This window comes from Pogonomyrmex barbatus, unplaced genomic scaffold, assembly GCF_055798465.1.
Source record: "Pogonomyrmex barbatus isolate J1 unplaced genomic scaffold, ASM5579846v1 scaffold4, whole genome shotgun sequence".
NCBI lineage: Eukaryota > Metazoa > Arthropoda > Insecta > Hymenoptera > Formicidae > Pogonomyrmex > Pogonomyrmex barbatus.
In genome coordinates, this window is record NW_028297138.1 from 6207580 (window position 1) to 6225528 (window position 17949).

General features: G+C 31.4%; 1 protein-coding gene across 2 annotated transcripts; it reads right to left on the reverse strand.

Moving 5' to 3' along the window:
• Window positions 1-755: 755 nt before the first annotated feature.
• LOC105422671 (pyrokinin-1 receptor) lies at window positions 756-17482 on the reverse strand. Of its 2 annotated transcripts, none has more exons than XM_089080948.1 (3): window positions 15859-17482; window positions 3949-4175; window positions 756-2989 (listed from the first exon to the last, which is right to left on the reverse strand). In XM_089080948.1, the coding sequence occupies exons 1-3, from the start codon at window positions 16700-16702 to the stop codon at window positions 2360-2362; spliced, it is 1701 nt and encodes a 566-aa protein (XP_088937074.1). In that variant the 5' UTR covers window positions 16703-17482; the 3' UTR covers window positions 756-2359. The 2 variants fall into 2 exon arrangements, with proteins under 2 accessions (XP_088937074.1, XP_088937075.1); XM_089080949.1 differs by having other exon boundaries at window positions 756-2974; window positions 15859-17480.
• Between the last annotated feature and the right edge of the window lie 467 nt (window positions 17483-17949).

Consider the following 17949-nt stretch of genomic DNA (forward strand, 5'->3'; position numbering starts at 1 on the left):
TATAAACACTATTATATTGTCTTATACACTATAAATTTTTATATAGATCTGGCATTGTGTTATATAAACAGGTATAGTTGATACATATAAACAAATATATACAATTGAATCTGTGTCTATATTTCTTTATTGATGAAAATAAAATGTTTTAATTTTATTTTTTTTTTCAAGAAAACAAACTATTTTTTTTCTGCATTTTTTTGTTATGTACACTACCAATGTATCACGAAACACAGCGAATTTTATACAAAAAGGATAAATGTATAAAAGAAAACTCTATAATAATATAAAATTAATTGTATTATGCAAATTTCAGATTTCTTGCACATATATTTATTGTGCATTATGCAATATGTTTTAACTATTTAACAATTAAATTATAGCAATACGTTATATATTTCTTAAACATCATTCCAAATAATTTAGATATGCATCATAGAATGAATTTTCTACGGAATTATCCATGTACGGTTTTAGAAAACTATTTGCTGCCAACTCAAACATATTTCTGCTCAACTGTCAAAATATGAAAGGTAATTTTACCTTTATGACTTCGCTGAAACCCCCGAAATAATTTTCAAGGATGCGATACAAAAATACATATACAATCATAATATTTAGAGAAATTATAGACAGTGCGCTATGTAAATAAAAAATAAAAATCGGAGTTTAACTTAGAATTAATTAATTTTATCATTTAAAGGAAACTAATTCACGATCAGTTCAGGGAGAGAAGAGAAATAAAGAATCCGATATAAATTTTCAGACACATTACAGGTGTCTATAATTGTAATTATCAAAAACATCGATACTTAAAAATATCGAGATACATACGTTTAGTGACATCCAGTAAGACATCCAGTATGCGAATAAAAATAAATGGAGAATTTTACAATTAATAATTTATAATTGTATTATTTGCATAACAAATAACATCACATTATAAAAATCCAATCGATGTGAGAAGAATCACATTGGTATCTTACATTGAATTGTACTCTACAATATTACATTCTGCAATAATATCTGCCTCTGTAACATTCGTAAATTTGAATCTGCAGTAAATTCAACATGCGGTTTGTATCAATTCAATCAGGCCGGTTGAAATAATTATTTATACCACATTTCCACAGGGAATGAATTTACAGGTAAGAGACTTAACTTTTATTTAGAAATTAATATCGTTGTAGCTTGTGCAATTTATAGCACGCAATGCCGAAATCGTGTACACGCGATGTGTTTTAAGACGCTTGATACGTCCATAAAACTGGGTTATTCGAAATAATCGCTTCTACTTGACTTCATACTTATTTTAAGCGTATATTATATATTATGCATTGTATATGTTTTAAATAATCGCAATCAATTCAATTGTTAAAAACGGCTATATACAATATTCGATAATAATTATCTACACACGATATTTGCGATATTAAGAATTTTGGCACTTTATTATTTTTTCACTTAAAAACGAGTAGACAAAGAGAAAAAATTTAGAACTAAAGTCAAAAGTTATGATATTAAAATCTCGAGTCAATTTTCTAACATTTTCCAAAATAAAGTTCCACATTATCTTGTTTGTAATAACAGCACACATATATAATTAATTAAATATATATATAATACATCTTAAATATAAAAAAAAACACAAGAATTTGCAAAATTAAAGAGCATAACTCGCGTAATATGATTCATGCACTTGTGTTTATCATTCGAAAAAATTTCAATAAATTGAATTTATTTCTCTCGATGGAAAAAAATCTCTCTCTGATGATCGATGCGTGCTTGAATGCATTTCAGAAAGATATGAATCGGATTGCACTATGCTATTTGATTTATATATTGAGTTACTACGATACACGCGTAATGGTCGCAATATTTCTGACATGTTTACTTCTTCGATGCTACGGATTTATTAGATTTTGTCAAAACATCGGATGCCAGCATCCAGAGTAATTATATAAAATTGCACAAAACTCGTTTGGCAAATATAAATTAGAGGGTTAACTTTATGGGTTTTTTTTTTAGTGGTATCTCTATCTCTTATATTTGTCGGACACACATTAAGTATGTTTTTAAATTAATCATGAGTCGGAGTTACAAATGTCACACATCAGTCTTTTCTATTTTTCAAACTTACTGATCGTGGTCGCTGCCGTGGTCGAAAGATCATACGACGCCATTACTCAATCAGATCATCGGATAATAACGTTAAGCCGCTGTCACACTACGTATTACGGACGTGAATCGCGTAATACGTAGTGTGACAATGGCTTTGCGCATCATCGTTATTACAGGATTGAAGAAAAAAAATCAGTCTTTTCGAAGATCTCGAATCGCGGAAACACCCACGGATGTTCTATACAGGTCGCTGCTCGTTGTTATCGTGGACGTTCCACATCGTCATCGACAGTTCCTCGCGGGGATTCCCGGCTTCGTCGAACACGCGATCCTCGGGCACGGTCGAACCTTTGGGAAATCTGAGGACTCTTAGGCCGGGCAACCACTTCAGGAATCTCCACCATTTCTTCTCAGAATCATCGATATTGGACACGTTCTTATATCTCGTTCTCTTTATCCACGAGGCCTCCTGATTTCTGCGAATCGACCGATCCTTGCGATGCTCGTTGATCAGCGACCGCTGGCTGTGTTTTTTCGACGACAGGACGTCGTTGTTGTTCCTCGTTTCTCTGGCGTGTCCACTTCGCACCGAGCTCGTCCGAGGTATGCCCAGAACGCTGGTGGTCACCGGTGGACTTTCGGGATTATTTATGGGTTGCTTCTGGCCCTCTTCCACCGAGGCGGAATTCCCCGAACCTTCCATGCTGTCGGCGATTATGCCGGATCCTCCACCAGTTCCCACTATCCTGGAGCCCCCGATGGTTCTTTGCTGGGACCGTGACAGGCTGGAATAGGATCGTTGCTCGTTACGTGCTGGCAATCCAGAGAGTCTGAAGCTCTTCGCTAATGTTTCCTGGAATAGAGCAGACTGGATTCATTTCTAACGAGTACATTACGTCTTACTGTACTTTCACTGGACGGACAACAATGTACGTATATGTACAAGAGCGTAAAAAAAAGGAGAAGGTTACCTAATATTTTATTAAGATATATAGAGTGTTTAAAAAATAGGCCACCAAACTTTAAAAGCTTATTCTACTTACTGTAAGGATGAAAAAAATTAAATATAAACGTGAATTTGGAAAGACTTCCTTTCCAAAATGTAAACTTTTTATTTACAACAAACTTTTCAATTGCTAAAATTGTTTTTCTTCCGCATCAATGCATGTGTTACGTCGATGTTTTATGAATTGTCAAAGATGTTTAAAAATTCTCGAAGTATTTTGTAAATTATCACATAAAGTGGTAATATAATTTCAGAGTATTTCCATAATAACAACAGGAGTAAATGAGAATCTTATCTCTATAAATAAAATCCAAGGGGTTTAAATCGGGAGAATGTGCGAGCTTTTAATAGAAAATGATAAATAGAAAAATAATCCACGTGAGATGTCGATGCGAAATATATATTAATTCGAAAGGAAATCAATTGTTTATCATACATAAAAAAATATTTATAATTTGGAAAAAAGCGTTTCTGGACTCATTTATACGTAGATTTTGTTTTTATTCTTATAAGTAAAAATATTCTTAAAGTTTAGAGATTTATTTCTGAAACACTCTATATAAGTTTAACATTTTTTTTTTAAATTATTGTGTCTATTAAAAAATTATTATGTCTATAATATGTTCCTTCAATATACCAATATCTGTTCCACGATAAACTCTATTCCATGATAAGCTTCAAACAAACGTGTATTTTTAGATATATTTTTCAAAATATGCTGCTTAAAAACAACTGCTTAAAAATGTACAATTTAAATAAAGTGTTTTACTATAATTGAATTTTAATTTTTTTGCGGAACATTAGATCTTTGTTATGCTTACCATAAACGCCATGCGAAATTTGTTCGACATGATGTTGTAAAGGATCGGATTGATCGTTGTGGATACGTAATAGAAAACACCTGACACGTAGGTCATTAGAAGATAAATAAATTCCATCCACGGGCCGTTCGATGTGATGTGATCCTCTGTATTAGTTCCATATATGGCGATCAATCGTTGTACATGAAATGGAGCCCAACAAATGAAGAACGCTATCACGACTGCGACTGTAACAAATGTTTTTCTAAGTAACAATACTGAGAACTATTACTCTTTAATTGTCTTCCATCTTTGTAACAAATAGACTCATCAGTGTTATTCTTACTAGTTATTTCTTTTTTAAATAGTAGATCATCATAAGACAATTAAGTTGCTTGAACACAGACATTAATAAATTTAATGCGTTTTTAATCGTAATGATTTTGAAAATGTACGTCTAAGTCACGTCAAATGGTTAAGATTAATAATCGTATCGAATCAAATGTCACGGTCAGGAACGTACGTCGGAAAGGCATGAAAGACATTTGGCATATCTAAAAAGTTCCACTGCTTTCGCACGCTATAAATATGCACTAAGTGCACAATGAATACATGCCGCATAAATATATTTTACTTTCGATAGCAGAAATGAAATGGCATTAGATAAATTTAATTCGGATTTAATTGGATAAATTTAATTTAATTTAATTAAAATTAACATTTGTGAGATTAAAGATCTCTTGTGCGTGAATCAGCGATAACTGAGCGCGGAATAATACGAAAATATCAAAGCGAGATTAATTACTTTCATTAAGAGAGATCTGACGAATTAACGCATTGGTAAAAGGAATTTTTGTTAATAAAATTCGATTTCAATTTACTAAATTACTGTATTTATTACAGTACGCAATGCTGCTTTTTTTAGCGGAAATTGCCAACGTAGACCGCGATGTGGTACTTTGAACTTCTGTTTAACTATGTTATTATTAAAGCGTGTCGCAGAATGACCGGTGCATTTTCCATCGCATTAATGGCTTGTGCATTTTTATGGAGCGAAATATCATCGTTTTTTACGCGAACGAAATATTACAGTGAATTGTAATTGTAATTTTCCGATCAGCAAAAATTCATAAATCTAGTAATTAAAAGCTTTTTTTAATTTTAATAAAACGATTTGATTTGTCGTACTAGCATATTGCGTACATCACGATCTCATATGTTTATTAAATTGAAATTTAAAAGCAGATACATATATTCTGGATAATGATAAGAATATTATTTTTACTTATATTTATAATTACGACGTTGTCACCGATCCTTTTTTACGTTTTTACAAAGAACTATCGTATCGATAGAATGCGACTATTCACTCGTGTAAATTTAATGAATCTGGGTCGGCACATTTTCTTGTGCCCCGAAAATTATTCGCTAAAATAATTGTATTATTTATAACAAAATAACAGAATATTTCGCGTAATACGATCTGTAGTTGTGTCAGATTATATTTTTCTTTATTATACCACAGAATCAATTGTAACAGAGATTAAATGTCAAAGTTTATGTTTTTGTTTCGTCAAAACTGATACAATTGATACTTTGAAGTTATACAACAATTATAACAAATATAAAATATATATATTATCATAATATGTATATAAAATCATGTAACAATTAAAAATTCAAGAATTAATTAATTATAATTAAAAATTTTATAATTTACTTATAATTTTATAATTAAATAAATATTTATAATTAAATAAATTAATATAATAATTATTATATATATATATCAAAATAATTTTAAAAATATTAACATATTATATGTTTAAATTTATAAAACAAGAAATTTTCTACATTTTGCCCACAAAGAAAAAAACGGACTCATAAAAAAGGGACTTTATAAACAATTAAATTATTTAATTACTATAATTTAAAAAATTTACATAAATTCTTAGTAAGTATCTGAAGCGATTAATATAATGGACTTGTTATAAATTTCAGTCAACAGTCATACGCATAACAAGTTTTTTAATTGTAAATTGTAAATTGTAAATTTATATATCTTGAATAAATTTTAATGAATATTGGATAAAATGGGATATTGAGGAAGAAAACGTCTATTGTGGTTTCTGGATTTTTCCGATCTGCGTATTTTCCTTTGCAAATTATGTTTCGAACTTTGAACTGCTCAATTACCATGTGAAGGAAAATCTTTATACGATAAGTGGCGCTTATACGTAATTATTCTTATCATGATGTTGTTATATCATATTATATTTACTTGTCCGTTATTTCGTGCAAGTATCGTTAGGAGTAATAGTGCATAATTGTGATATTATGCAATTTTGCAATATAACTTCTTCTCTTTCCGATTTTTTTATGGTTTATTATAACAGACAGAGAAAATAAAGATGCAGTGAAAGTGAGATACAGTTATCATGTGCAGAATTGACATATAAGCAAATTAATATTGCAAAATAATATTTTTTTGGTAGAAAATAATTCTGTTTTTACAAAAATAAAATTTGTTTTGTAAGAACATAATATTTAGACTTATGTCGCAAATAGTATATTTAAAAAAATAATAATATTAATAAATTTCTTAATTAAATAAGATATTTTTAATTAAGTTATCAAAATGTAAATGAAAAGAAAGCCATTTAAAGTCATTAAATCAAATAATTAAGGTGACCTAGTTCTTTAGGCGACGTCTACTTATTTTCTAATTTTTTAGAGTAGATCCGCTTACATCATTTCCATGACTTCCTTCCCTGTTTTTTATTGTTCATATTATAATTCAGTTAAATTTCTTGTTTTTTTTGTTGACATTTTTCAAACATTTTCCCACATATAACAATTTTAATATTGTTACTTCGAATTTATTTATTTTTAATTATTACTACTTATTAGTCTCGTATTTTTGATTGGAGAGAGTCTTTACTTAGTAGCAATATCTATTTTAGCGATATTGCAATAAGGTTTATAGATTTTAAATATTTGGTTCGCATGATGTATCAGAAAACAGGAAGTAAAAGATATCCCCAACGCAATCAATTTTCAATCCGTTTTATTTGTCCCCACGCTTTTTCGTGAGAGGAAAAAAGTTATGATTATGTGACAAATGTTCGGCGTTCTTTGCGCAATACTTTACGTCATTTATGATTAATATGCATTCTTGTTTTCAATTGAATTTATTATGCTTAATGTAAAATTAACATTAGATCTTATCGAGAATAGTTGAAGTTTACAGAAAGTTTGGTAATTGTAACTGTTAATGGTGTGAGAAAGCACATCGTGATGAAACACGTATGTTGAAGGGCTGACCTTATTAAACTTGTGTAGACAGAATTTACATTGTCAACACGATACAAATGCATTCGAGATACACTGAAGCATAATGGCTGGATAGTACGATTCCACAAGCTTACATTAGACATTATTTATATAAAAATTTTTGAACTGTGTTATTTCGTTGATTATTATTTTATAAGGCAAGACAAAGCAAGTGGTCCGTACTTTAAATAATAATTTGCGATGTAGCTTGCTGAATAATTAAATTTTATATTTATAGAAAAGTACGATCTTTTTATGTAAAGTAATTAATAAATGAGACATATGTAATGAACATACAGCTTATTTACATAATACGAAATTAATGAGCATTATCTTGATGAAGAAACAAGTTTGTTTTTTTTTTTTTTGCTAGTAGCGTAATATACGAATATTTCTCGTTACGTATACAAACGCAGTATTATCATTAAATAATTTACATCTAAAATTGAAAAATTTAATAAAGTGTGAATGTAAACAATTTAATATAGTGTAAAATTATTTTTAATTCTTTAATTATTTATTTATTAGATTTAATCCTTAACAATTAAAAAGAATAGTTAAAGAAAAAAACGGATTAAATCATGCATTTTCTACTTGAAAAAGTATTCCTTTATTACTCTTTATCTTATATTACCTTTTTGTATATTGTTACAATATATGCAAAGCAAATGCAATAAGCTAAAACTTATGGATTTTTGCATTGTCAGCTGCTTGAATGCAATGAACTACTATTGATCAGGTCAGATGTATGATACGCGACACGTGTGAATGACGCGAAAAATATATATCTGTTGTCATGGATTATATTATAAATATATATCTGAATTGTAATTTTCCAATGCGAGCTTCATTAAAATATCAGTAATGGATAATGATGATAAAACGATTCATCCCATTTAGTGAAGTAATTAAAGACATTATGTATATAAGCATTTGTATGCATATTTGTTATCTTTCATCTCTATTGGTATAGATCTTAATCTCTCTCTCTCTCTATAAATCTTGACTAATTTCATGGAGATTTCAATAATTATTGAAGTTAATTATATCTCGTAACAAAAGATTTTATTTTTTTTTTGAAAGAATAATCAATCTCCAATGTATGTATTATGTTGGTGCAAATAATAATAACAGTTTATTGATGGATCAATCATCATAGAAGAAAGCGATCTTTATTACCTACGCCATGTAATAAAAACGATAATAATAAAAAAAAATACTGTTGAAAAAATCGTCATCGTAAGAGGCCCATTCGTCTGTGAAGACATTACGAGGATGGAGAGTGAGATTCATCAAAATACATTCCATTTATTTCCTTTACGTTTTCTTTCTCAACTAACTTGTAACATTGTATCGATTCCGTATATTTTGTTTTCATCTCAGAGATATCGATCGGAATTAAACTGCGGAGTCCTTATTTCCATTTTTGAGATTCCGCGTTAATTGTTTCTTCTTCATTACATATCATATATATTTTGTACTTTTGTTTTTCTTAGGAAATAAACTTGAATGAAATGAAACATCATTACAAATCTGCAGCACAGATATATGTACACAAAAATAACAAATTAACATAGATATTAGCTTCAATGTCGAATTGTGTGCTGATTGAAGCGAATCACATGTTATTGAAGAAAAAGATAAAAAATATATAAAATATATTTATAAATATATATATATATATATATATATATATATAAGATCAAAAACTGAATAGTTATCAAATATGTATGTATATATATTATTAAATAACATCTTTAATTTTCTTTAAAAAAATTTATGTTTATAATCCGCTTTTTCTCTCGGCAGGAAACTCAAGCTACTAAATTAAACATTGCTTTCGCGAAGCGTCAACTTCGAGAGCTAAGAATTTTACGTGACCGAACATTTCGATCCCTTGAACCGAAAAAAATGAACATTCTTCATAGCCCCACGTGATATCTTGGAAAAACATCCGGAGTGTCTTCTCTTCCGTTTACCACAACTGATCTTCTTTCGCCGCGTCCTTCCGCAATTCATCCTTCTCACTATTACCGGAAACTGACGACGATTTATCGTGGGGACATAGATTCGTCTTCTTCCCAGCGACACCTCCCTCCCCTATTTCCCAACTACCGATCGGTGGTATGAAAAAACACAAGAACGTGCATTGAATATTCAAATTGCACGAAAAATATGTCGTATCGACGGTCGTACGATCATCATGAATTATGCTCTGTTTTCTACAACACGCCGATACGCGCGTCGATTTTCTTAAACAGAAACATCGAAGAAATCGTATTATTTGCAACAAGAATAACGAATATACTTTATCGAATATACCTTAACGAATATACTTACATACTGCGTACGCGTCAGATGTAACGATTTTTATTTTTTTCGCGATAGATAATTAGCCGATTTACAACGACAGAATGCGAAGTAATAATATTTACTTTCGAGAAATTAATGAATAGGCTCATTTGTAATGGGCTAATTTATATCTATCATAGAAATTCAATCAATCAATTGAAATGGTCAATAACGTATGTGCATTCAACGGAATGAATTTGCCATTACACTGTCGGATATGTCCACATTAGATTATGTTCGATTAGAGTATGACGGACATTCGGTCTCTGTACTTAATAATAAACGAGCTTACCACCAACGAAATACCATTATCAGATATAGTGGCTGTTTGTTCTTGATGGATTAATATCATAATGGAGCGATCTTGTCGCACATTTTTTTTATCATCGCTTTAAACACATTTGCCCATCATAAATATGTTGTCAAATCACAGATACGTATATAAAATGTAACATTATCGTGTATACAATGTAATGATAATGTAACTATTCAGTGTAAACTATAGATAATTAATCCTATTTCAGTCAAACAGTTTAATCAAAAGTTTAATTAAAAGTGAGTAGTCTGATACTGAGGATAACTGCTTTTCGCACTTTGTTAGGAATGTTACTGAATAAAAGTTTAGTATTTTTGCCGAGATTTGTCGATAGACGGACTAATTGCAACTTATGGCGCGAGCTTCTTCCAAACAATCTTTTATAAGCTACTATATATTGATATTGATATTTTATTTAACATATTTATTTCACGTATCGATATATTATTTAACATGTACTCGTAAATTACATTACGATAAAATAATATAATGGAATTGGCCTGGCGTTGTTAGCATCTGGCAGGTGTTACAGCGCGGGAAATTCTGCAAAGCGTTTACGACATCTTGGACGCGATGTCTTAATGCATTGTCGTTACATTCCTATCGATCATCGGCGATTATTCCCTAAATACGCCTTCCGATAATCACTACGGCCGTTCTTTTCGAGCGGGGACTTTGACAGAATTGTACACTTCGCGTGACTTTGATAGAGTTTTATGGAGAAAAGAAAGTTTGATGGATAAAATTGGATAAAATAAATGAACAAAAAAAATCGAGAAAATCACCGTAAACTTTTAGGAGTGCTCTTCTTCTTATTTCTACATTCTCCTCTCGATGTACGTGAGTGATTGTCACGTCGAAAGTTATGATCGATATTTGATTAGATATTTTACTTGGACGTTCTAATTAGGTTTATCTTTAACACAACTGGTTGACTTTTTTATTTTCGTGTCTGTCATGGGAGAGGTACTTCTCAGTGATGAACAGAATGGAAAAGTTAATTGGGTGGGTGAAGCTTTCGATGCTGTATCGACATACAAAATATAATTTCTCTCGCTCAGCGTGTGTCTTCGCTCGAATAATTGCAAGTTGACCGCGTTTACTAGAAGATACCTCATCGACACGTGATCGAATGATAAACGCGGCCATAGAAAGACATTTCTGTTACGTTAACCCTTACGTTTAACGAGGACATTACGTGTTCAAGGGTGTGCAAGGACAGATAAAGCTGTATACACATGCATCATTTTAGTTATCTCATTGCAAATATTATTTTATCGCAAATAAATTTTATATGCACATGCATGAAATTTTTATTCTATCGGATATATCGCTTACAAAATACCAATATACAAATGCTAAGATATATGACAAACGATTAAAAGGATTTTTCATGATCGTCATAGAGAAGTTTACTTCTCTAAATATTATAATAATTTATAATTTTATAATTTTTACAATCCAAGAGAAAACCCCATCAAAAATCAATCACACTTGGTCAATCGCATTTGGATTTTTCATACTTTTCTCGATGTATTTGTTTCCCATTCAAGCAACCGTTTCAATTCTCCATGAAAGAATATGGACTAACGCAGTCTGTAGAATTGTTGGCTTTAATTTTTCACATGACAGTAAAACGAAATTAAATTCGTCCTCATCCGTCCATCGTAATGCGGATGTAACATAGTATTTTTCATGTTATTCACGTATGATTACAGTGCATCCATCATGTTGATTGCTTTATTTATTCGGATTCGAAGAGAAGTTAGGTTGATTAAAGCATACTCACGTGCAAGATTAAAGCGTAACAATTTCTATACGTGTGTGTGTGTCTATACATGTGTTTATATATGTGGTACATCTTGTAGTGCTCGGAATTTTCCAATGATCGGACAATTTGAATAAGACTTCGAATACTTCGACGTTAAATTGTTCGGATTTTTGTTTCGGATTTTAAAATGATCAAAGGCAATCGCACAGCAAGCAGAAGGAATTTACAAAACAATTTGAGAGTAATATCCGAAACATGCAGAAAGAGGCAATGCAACGGGCAAAATTCAATCATATTGATTGATTAGTAATGGTTCAATATTTTGTAATTTTTAAAACAGATCGATATATTTTTCTCTCTCTTATGATTTTAAAGTAGGATTACTCCTAATCTGACACAATGTTACATTATTCTTATTCGTACAGTATTCAAAGTTGTATGTAAATAAACTACTTTAGTATGCCACATTCTCGGTGAGATGTTCTATTTTAAATTCGTTTACACGCAATTTACTTGAAGTATCGCGTATGTGTCGACTCAATGCATTGAGTCAAATTTGAAATGTTACCTTAAATTTACTGTTCCGCTCTCGATGGCAACTCGCAGTCTTAAATTGTAGTTCACGCATGAAACATTTTTATTAATTAAAAATTAACTTCTTGTTGAAAAATAAAAATTCCGTAAATAAATATAAAATTCCTTATTTTGATTTTTCTAAAAAAAAAATATATATATATATATATATATATATATATATATACGGTTATAATTTAATTTCTTAATTTAAAAAAAAATCAAGTAAAAGCATATAATGAGAATATGAAAAGAGAAATTCATTTTTTTATAAATAAAACATAATCTATATTTTGAAACAAATATACAGATTTTGAAATATAAACAAGCAATATTAAAAGAGAGAAAAAGAGAATTCCATTGAAAATACTAAATATATACATTGACATAAATACAAAATTTCTCGGAGACAAGACACGAATATGGTATTGTCATCCGTTCAAAAATGTATGTACATAATAAAAAAAGAATATGAATTTCAATTTACTGAACTTGAACACGATCTTTATCAAAGTTTTAAAATAGTGAATGCCGAATATTGGATTACATGAAGTTATGCTACATCTATATTGGTGAAATATATAATAATAGAAATTTAAATAAACAAATAATATTAATCCTGTGTAATAATATTATACTCTGCACGTAGAAAACATAAAAATAAATTCAACTATTCGTTGACGATCGATTAATGATCGCGTATATTTCAGCTTTACTGTATAAATAATTCTGGTATGAATTAAATAGCAATCCAGCATTCAATAAAAAAGTATTGATTGCGCAAAAATAACGGCACGATAAATTTTTGCATCGCGTTTTCACATTCAATACAGAAATAAACTTTCTATGTAATCTATTTGCCCAGAGAAATAACACAACATGCAACACCGTAAATATATAACAGATACCGATATGCATTTACTGCGGAATAAGTTCGGACGATGTTTATCTGCCTATTATACGCTTCGTATAACGAATCATACAACGAAACGATCAACCATGCGCTTTCTTTTTTTATTCCCATTTTTTTCACGTGTAATTTGTGCGCATAACAATCGATATATATTGTTGACTCATAGTACATTAAAAAATATATATATAAACGTATAAGCGTTTTAATAATAGCTTCTATCATTGAATTCAGTTAATGTATTTATAAGACTGGAAAAAAATAATTTCTTTTATCATTAAAAATCTGCTTTGTGAGACTAAAAACTTAAAAGTTAAAAAAAAAAATAAAACTTTGTCATGAAATTTGTATGAGTCGCTCATCGAGATTATGCTTCGTAAAATATTAATCTACATGCAAAATATTATTTATTTTTAAAAATGTCAAGTTAAATCATTATTACTATTTTCATATGTTAATTAATTTGTTATTGCTATGTGTATGCCGTGTTTACTTCTTATCATGTATTGATAGAAATCGAATATCTTGAGAAATCGAATGTAAAGAAAATTAATAATTGTAATTTTAAATAATAATAATATATAAATAATTTTATTCGTTATAAAGAATTAAATATTAATTTTTTTTCAAGGATGATAGAAATTGTAACATGCATGTCTCAACTGCCAATGCGTATTTCGTAAATAGCTGTCATTGTGGAAATCGAGCGTTGACAGCTTGACAAATGTTAAAGATTGATAACTGTGCGAGTAATTTTATTAAGAACGAATTTGATATTGATTGATTTGTGCGAGAATATGCGCTATTTTATTTATTATTTCTTCGATAGATATTCCACTCGATAGATATTGGGGCCCTATCGTGTCTAACACTTACAATTTTATAGCCTTAAACTTTTCATAAAATGCAATTAAGATGCATTTAAAAATAAAAATTTTAATTTTATTATAATATGTAAGTGTTATATTTAATGATATTTAATAATCACAATAAGCTGAAAGTTAAACTAGAAGAACAAGCGTAAAAATTACGCAATAAACATTAACATTAGCTAAGCCGCAGAAATTAAAATAGAATAATCACTACATGTTTACGTGCACGTATAATTACGACCTTGAACGTGCTAATTCTATTCACTTTAATTTTAAAAGCTATCTGACTCTACTTTAATTCAGAAGCTATCATGATCTTAATATTCTCTTGTAGAATTTTGATTAATCTTCAAAACACACAGTTAAAATTATTTATATTACTTTGATCGATTTATTAATGTTATTTATTTATAATCATTTTATTGCTTTTATTTATAATTTATTATTTTATTTTTATTTTATTTTATAATTTATTTTATTATTTATTTTATTATTTTATTTTATGATTTATTGTTTTATTTTATAATTTATTATTTTATTTTATTTTAGAATCATTGCAATATTGGCAATGATCCTAAAATCATTTGTGTGATCATTTCATTTATATGTAATGTTATACAAAAAACGCAAGTTTTAAATATTAGAATTCTTTAAAAATTAATGTACAGTTAATTAAAAATTAAATTAATTCTAATATTTAAGTTTTATACAATTTAACAGAAAATTGTTAGAATTTTATTAAAAATATATAATAAAATACATTTATATTAATAATTTTTTAATATTAATGAAATCTATCACAGAATCAGGTTGGAAAGTGATGCAGATGTAGCGAGTGCATTGTTGTGTTCTCTAACGCTATCGACCTAACAATAATCTCCTTTTGCATATTGTGTTGTCTAGATATAAGGCATGCTCCAGAAGTTTAATATTAATTTTGTAATATTTGTAGCGGTATCGAACAATTCTAAATAACAATTCTAAATAAAGTTTACTGCCTCATCCCAATTTTTCAACAAAATTTTGACCATGATTAAAATCGGTTTTCAAGATGTTAAAACTCAATCATGATTAAAGAATTTCTTCCGTGAAAGTTTTAGCGATAATATTTCGTACATTGTACAAAATAAAATTCACATTTTGAGATGTGTTTATTTAATTTAATTGTTTGTGTTTATTTAATTATATGTAAATAGATATTCCGTGCGACTTATTATTCAATTATTCCTTTATTAAATTTTTTAAATTCCTTTAATCAAATGGAATTTTTATTATGTACTATAGGAATATTTCGATCTTTTGCACGCAGAGGTGATTCTGCGCTTTAATTTATTAATTTCTTAATAATAACAATTTTAATAGTTACTATTATCATAGCACGTTGACATTTAATATTTCATCATAAAATAATAATCTGCATTTAGAAGAGCAGTCGTGCGATCATTATCGCGTTGCGACTGCAAGAGAGATAATTATTTGCGGTTTATTGGATTATTCAGCATATTTGCATACAAAAATACAAAATGATTCATGAAACGATCGATGCTCATCATTGACTGCGTTTCTGTTTTAATAAACTATCATTAAACAATGTTTTTAAATTTATTTAATTTTACGATTAAAAGTGTTCCATGCTATTAATTGGCCTCTGAAACAGAACTCTGGCTATTCACTCACAAGTATTTTTTCAATTATTACATTTTAATGTTTTAACAAAAATGCGTAAACAAGAACTAAAAACACAACACACGGACAGAGGGAGTATATCGCGAGAAAAAAAAAAAAAAAAAAAAAGAAAACTCACCCAGCATCTTCAACACTCTCCTGGACGATCTTCCGGGGTAATGTCTGCAGTTTCTCGATTCACTTCTGCCCGGGACAGTCATGTTCGACTTTCTGAGCTTGAGGCCGATCAACACGTAAAGAAACGTGATCAGGCACATCGGTATCACGAAGAACAGGAATGTGGACGCCTCGAACGAATGGTTGATGATAATTCTCTTGACCGTGCACATCACCATGTCGGGGTGGTCGTTGTGCCGAACCACCCCGAACTGCAGAGCCTGCGGTAACGCGAACAACAGTGCCACCAGCCATATCCCCAGTATCAGTTTAATCGCGCGAGACAAGTTCGAGAGAGTCTGCGAGAGGAAGGGATGACAGATCGCCACGTATCTCTCGACGGTGAAGGCGGCGATGGTAAGGACGGACGCGTTCGTGGACATCTCCGAGGCTAGGCCGCGCAGCACGCAGAAACCCTCCCCGAATATGTAGGGGTATTTACACCAGACCATATACATCTCCGCCGGTAGGCCGGACACCAGCAGCAACAGGTCGGACACGGCCAGACTAAAGAGATAATAGTTCGTGGCGGTGTGCATGGACTTGTTGCGCGCAATCACGATGCACGTGCTCACGTTGCCGACGATGCCCGTGAGGAAGATCGCCGCGTAAATTATGGTCACGGGTATCACCACGTAGAGAGAGTCCCGATACGAGTCGGCCGACATAAACGAGGATTCCAGAATGTCCTCGTACGTGTCGTTGAACTCTCCGTAATACTCCGAGGACGACGCCAGGACGGCGTCATCGTGATTGGCTTTTAGGTGAGTGCCGTTCGACAGGATGGACACCGCCGTGAGGGCCATCGCGATCCTGATCACTTGATGCGCGCAAACTTGGAAAGTCGTCCACTCCTCAGCATTCTGGATCGTTTGCGAAAGCAGACTCTCTTCCGCAGCGAAGAAATCGGAACGTTCCTTCTTTCTCCTTCACTGCCGATTGGCATCACATGAGATTAATGAAGTTTCGCTCTGCTGCAAGCAGAATTTCTTCTTTTTCTCTCTTCGATTTAAGTTTTCTTCCGTTCCGTTTCGTTTGTCGCAAATAAATTGACCTCTCTTACTTAGAAGCGAAAGAAACTTCTGTTTCGATTCAATTTAGAAATTTCACCTCCAAAGAGTTGCCGAAGGAAATTACATATATAGCTTCTATTCCTATACTGAAGATTTATATACTGAAGTAATAGGTCTTCCTACATTTCCAATCTATCTTGTGGAAGCTCGCTTCGACCGGGACGATAGCCCGCTTATCACTTACTTTATTACTAAGGCGTATACGAGCTTGAAATCACGAAACTCACAAAGCGAACAACCGGAAACAAAGCGAACGGCACGGCATAATTTTTTAAATGTCAATTCGAGCCGATATTTTTTAATTTTCGTGTTGACGGAATGCTTTTTATTTAGCTTCCTCATGTGTATGTAGGCGAGCACGGGGGAGCACGTGGGGACTTCACTCTGAGAATAATCCTGCGCGGCCTTGTCCGCGGTTTGTTTTTCCTCGGGCGAGTGTTCGTTCGCATAAAGTATGACACCGCCGTTACGGACGCCGGTCGAATCGCGACTGCCGACGTCGCGACGCGCCGAAGAAACGCCGGCCGTCCGACAGGTTCAGCGCTGGCGCGCCGATATATCTCGGCACCTCAGCTTCGCCAGAATTCCCCATCGTTTTTTTTTACGAGACGCTTTTCCCTCAACAAATCGTGATTGACAGCGACGGTGAACCCTTCGTTTTTCTTCACAGTCGACTCCTCGAATCATATGTACCTGCGCCCCCGATAAGCACGTTCGATCTTTATTGTGGTGACATTTATTCGCGGGCGAAACGCCGCGAGAGTTTGCGATTCTGTCTCCCTCGCAGATCGTATTATATTTATACGTTTATTCGATAGCTCGAAGAGAAAAAGAGGGAGAAAGAAAGAAAGAAGGTGATCTTTTTTGTTTTTTTGCTTATTAATATTGCTTTTAACTTTTTTATCGCGTTTTACTTTTTCTACGTTTTGATTCCGATAGAGAAGAGCATCAAATAAATTATACGTGGCCTACATTTCAAA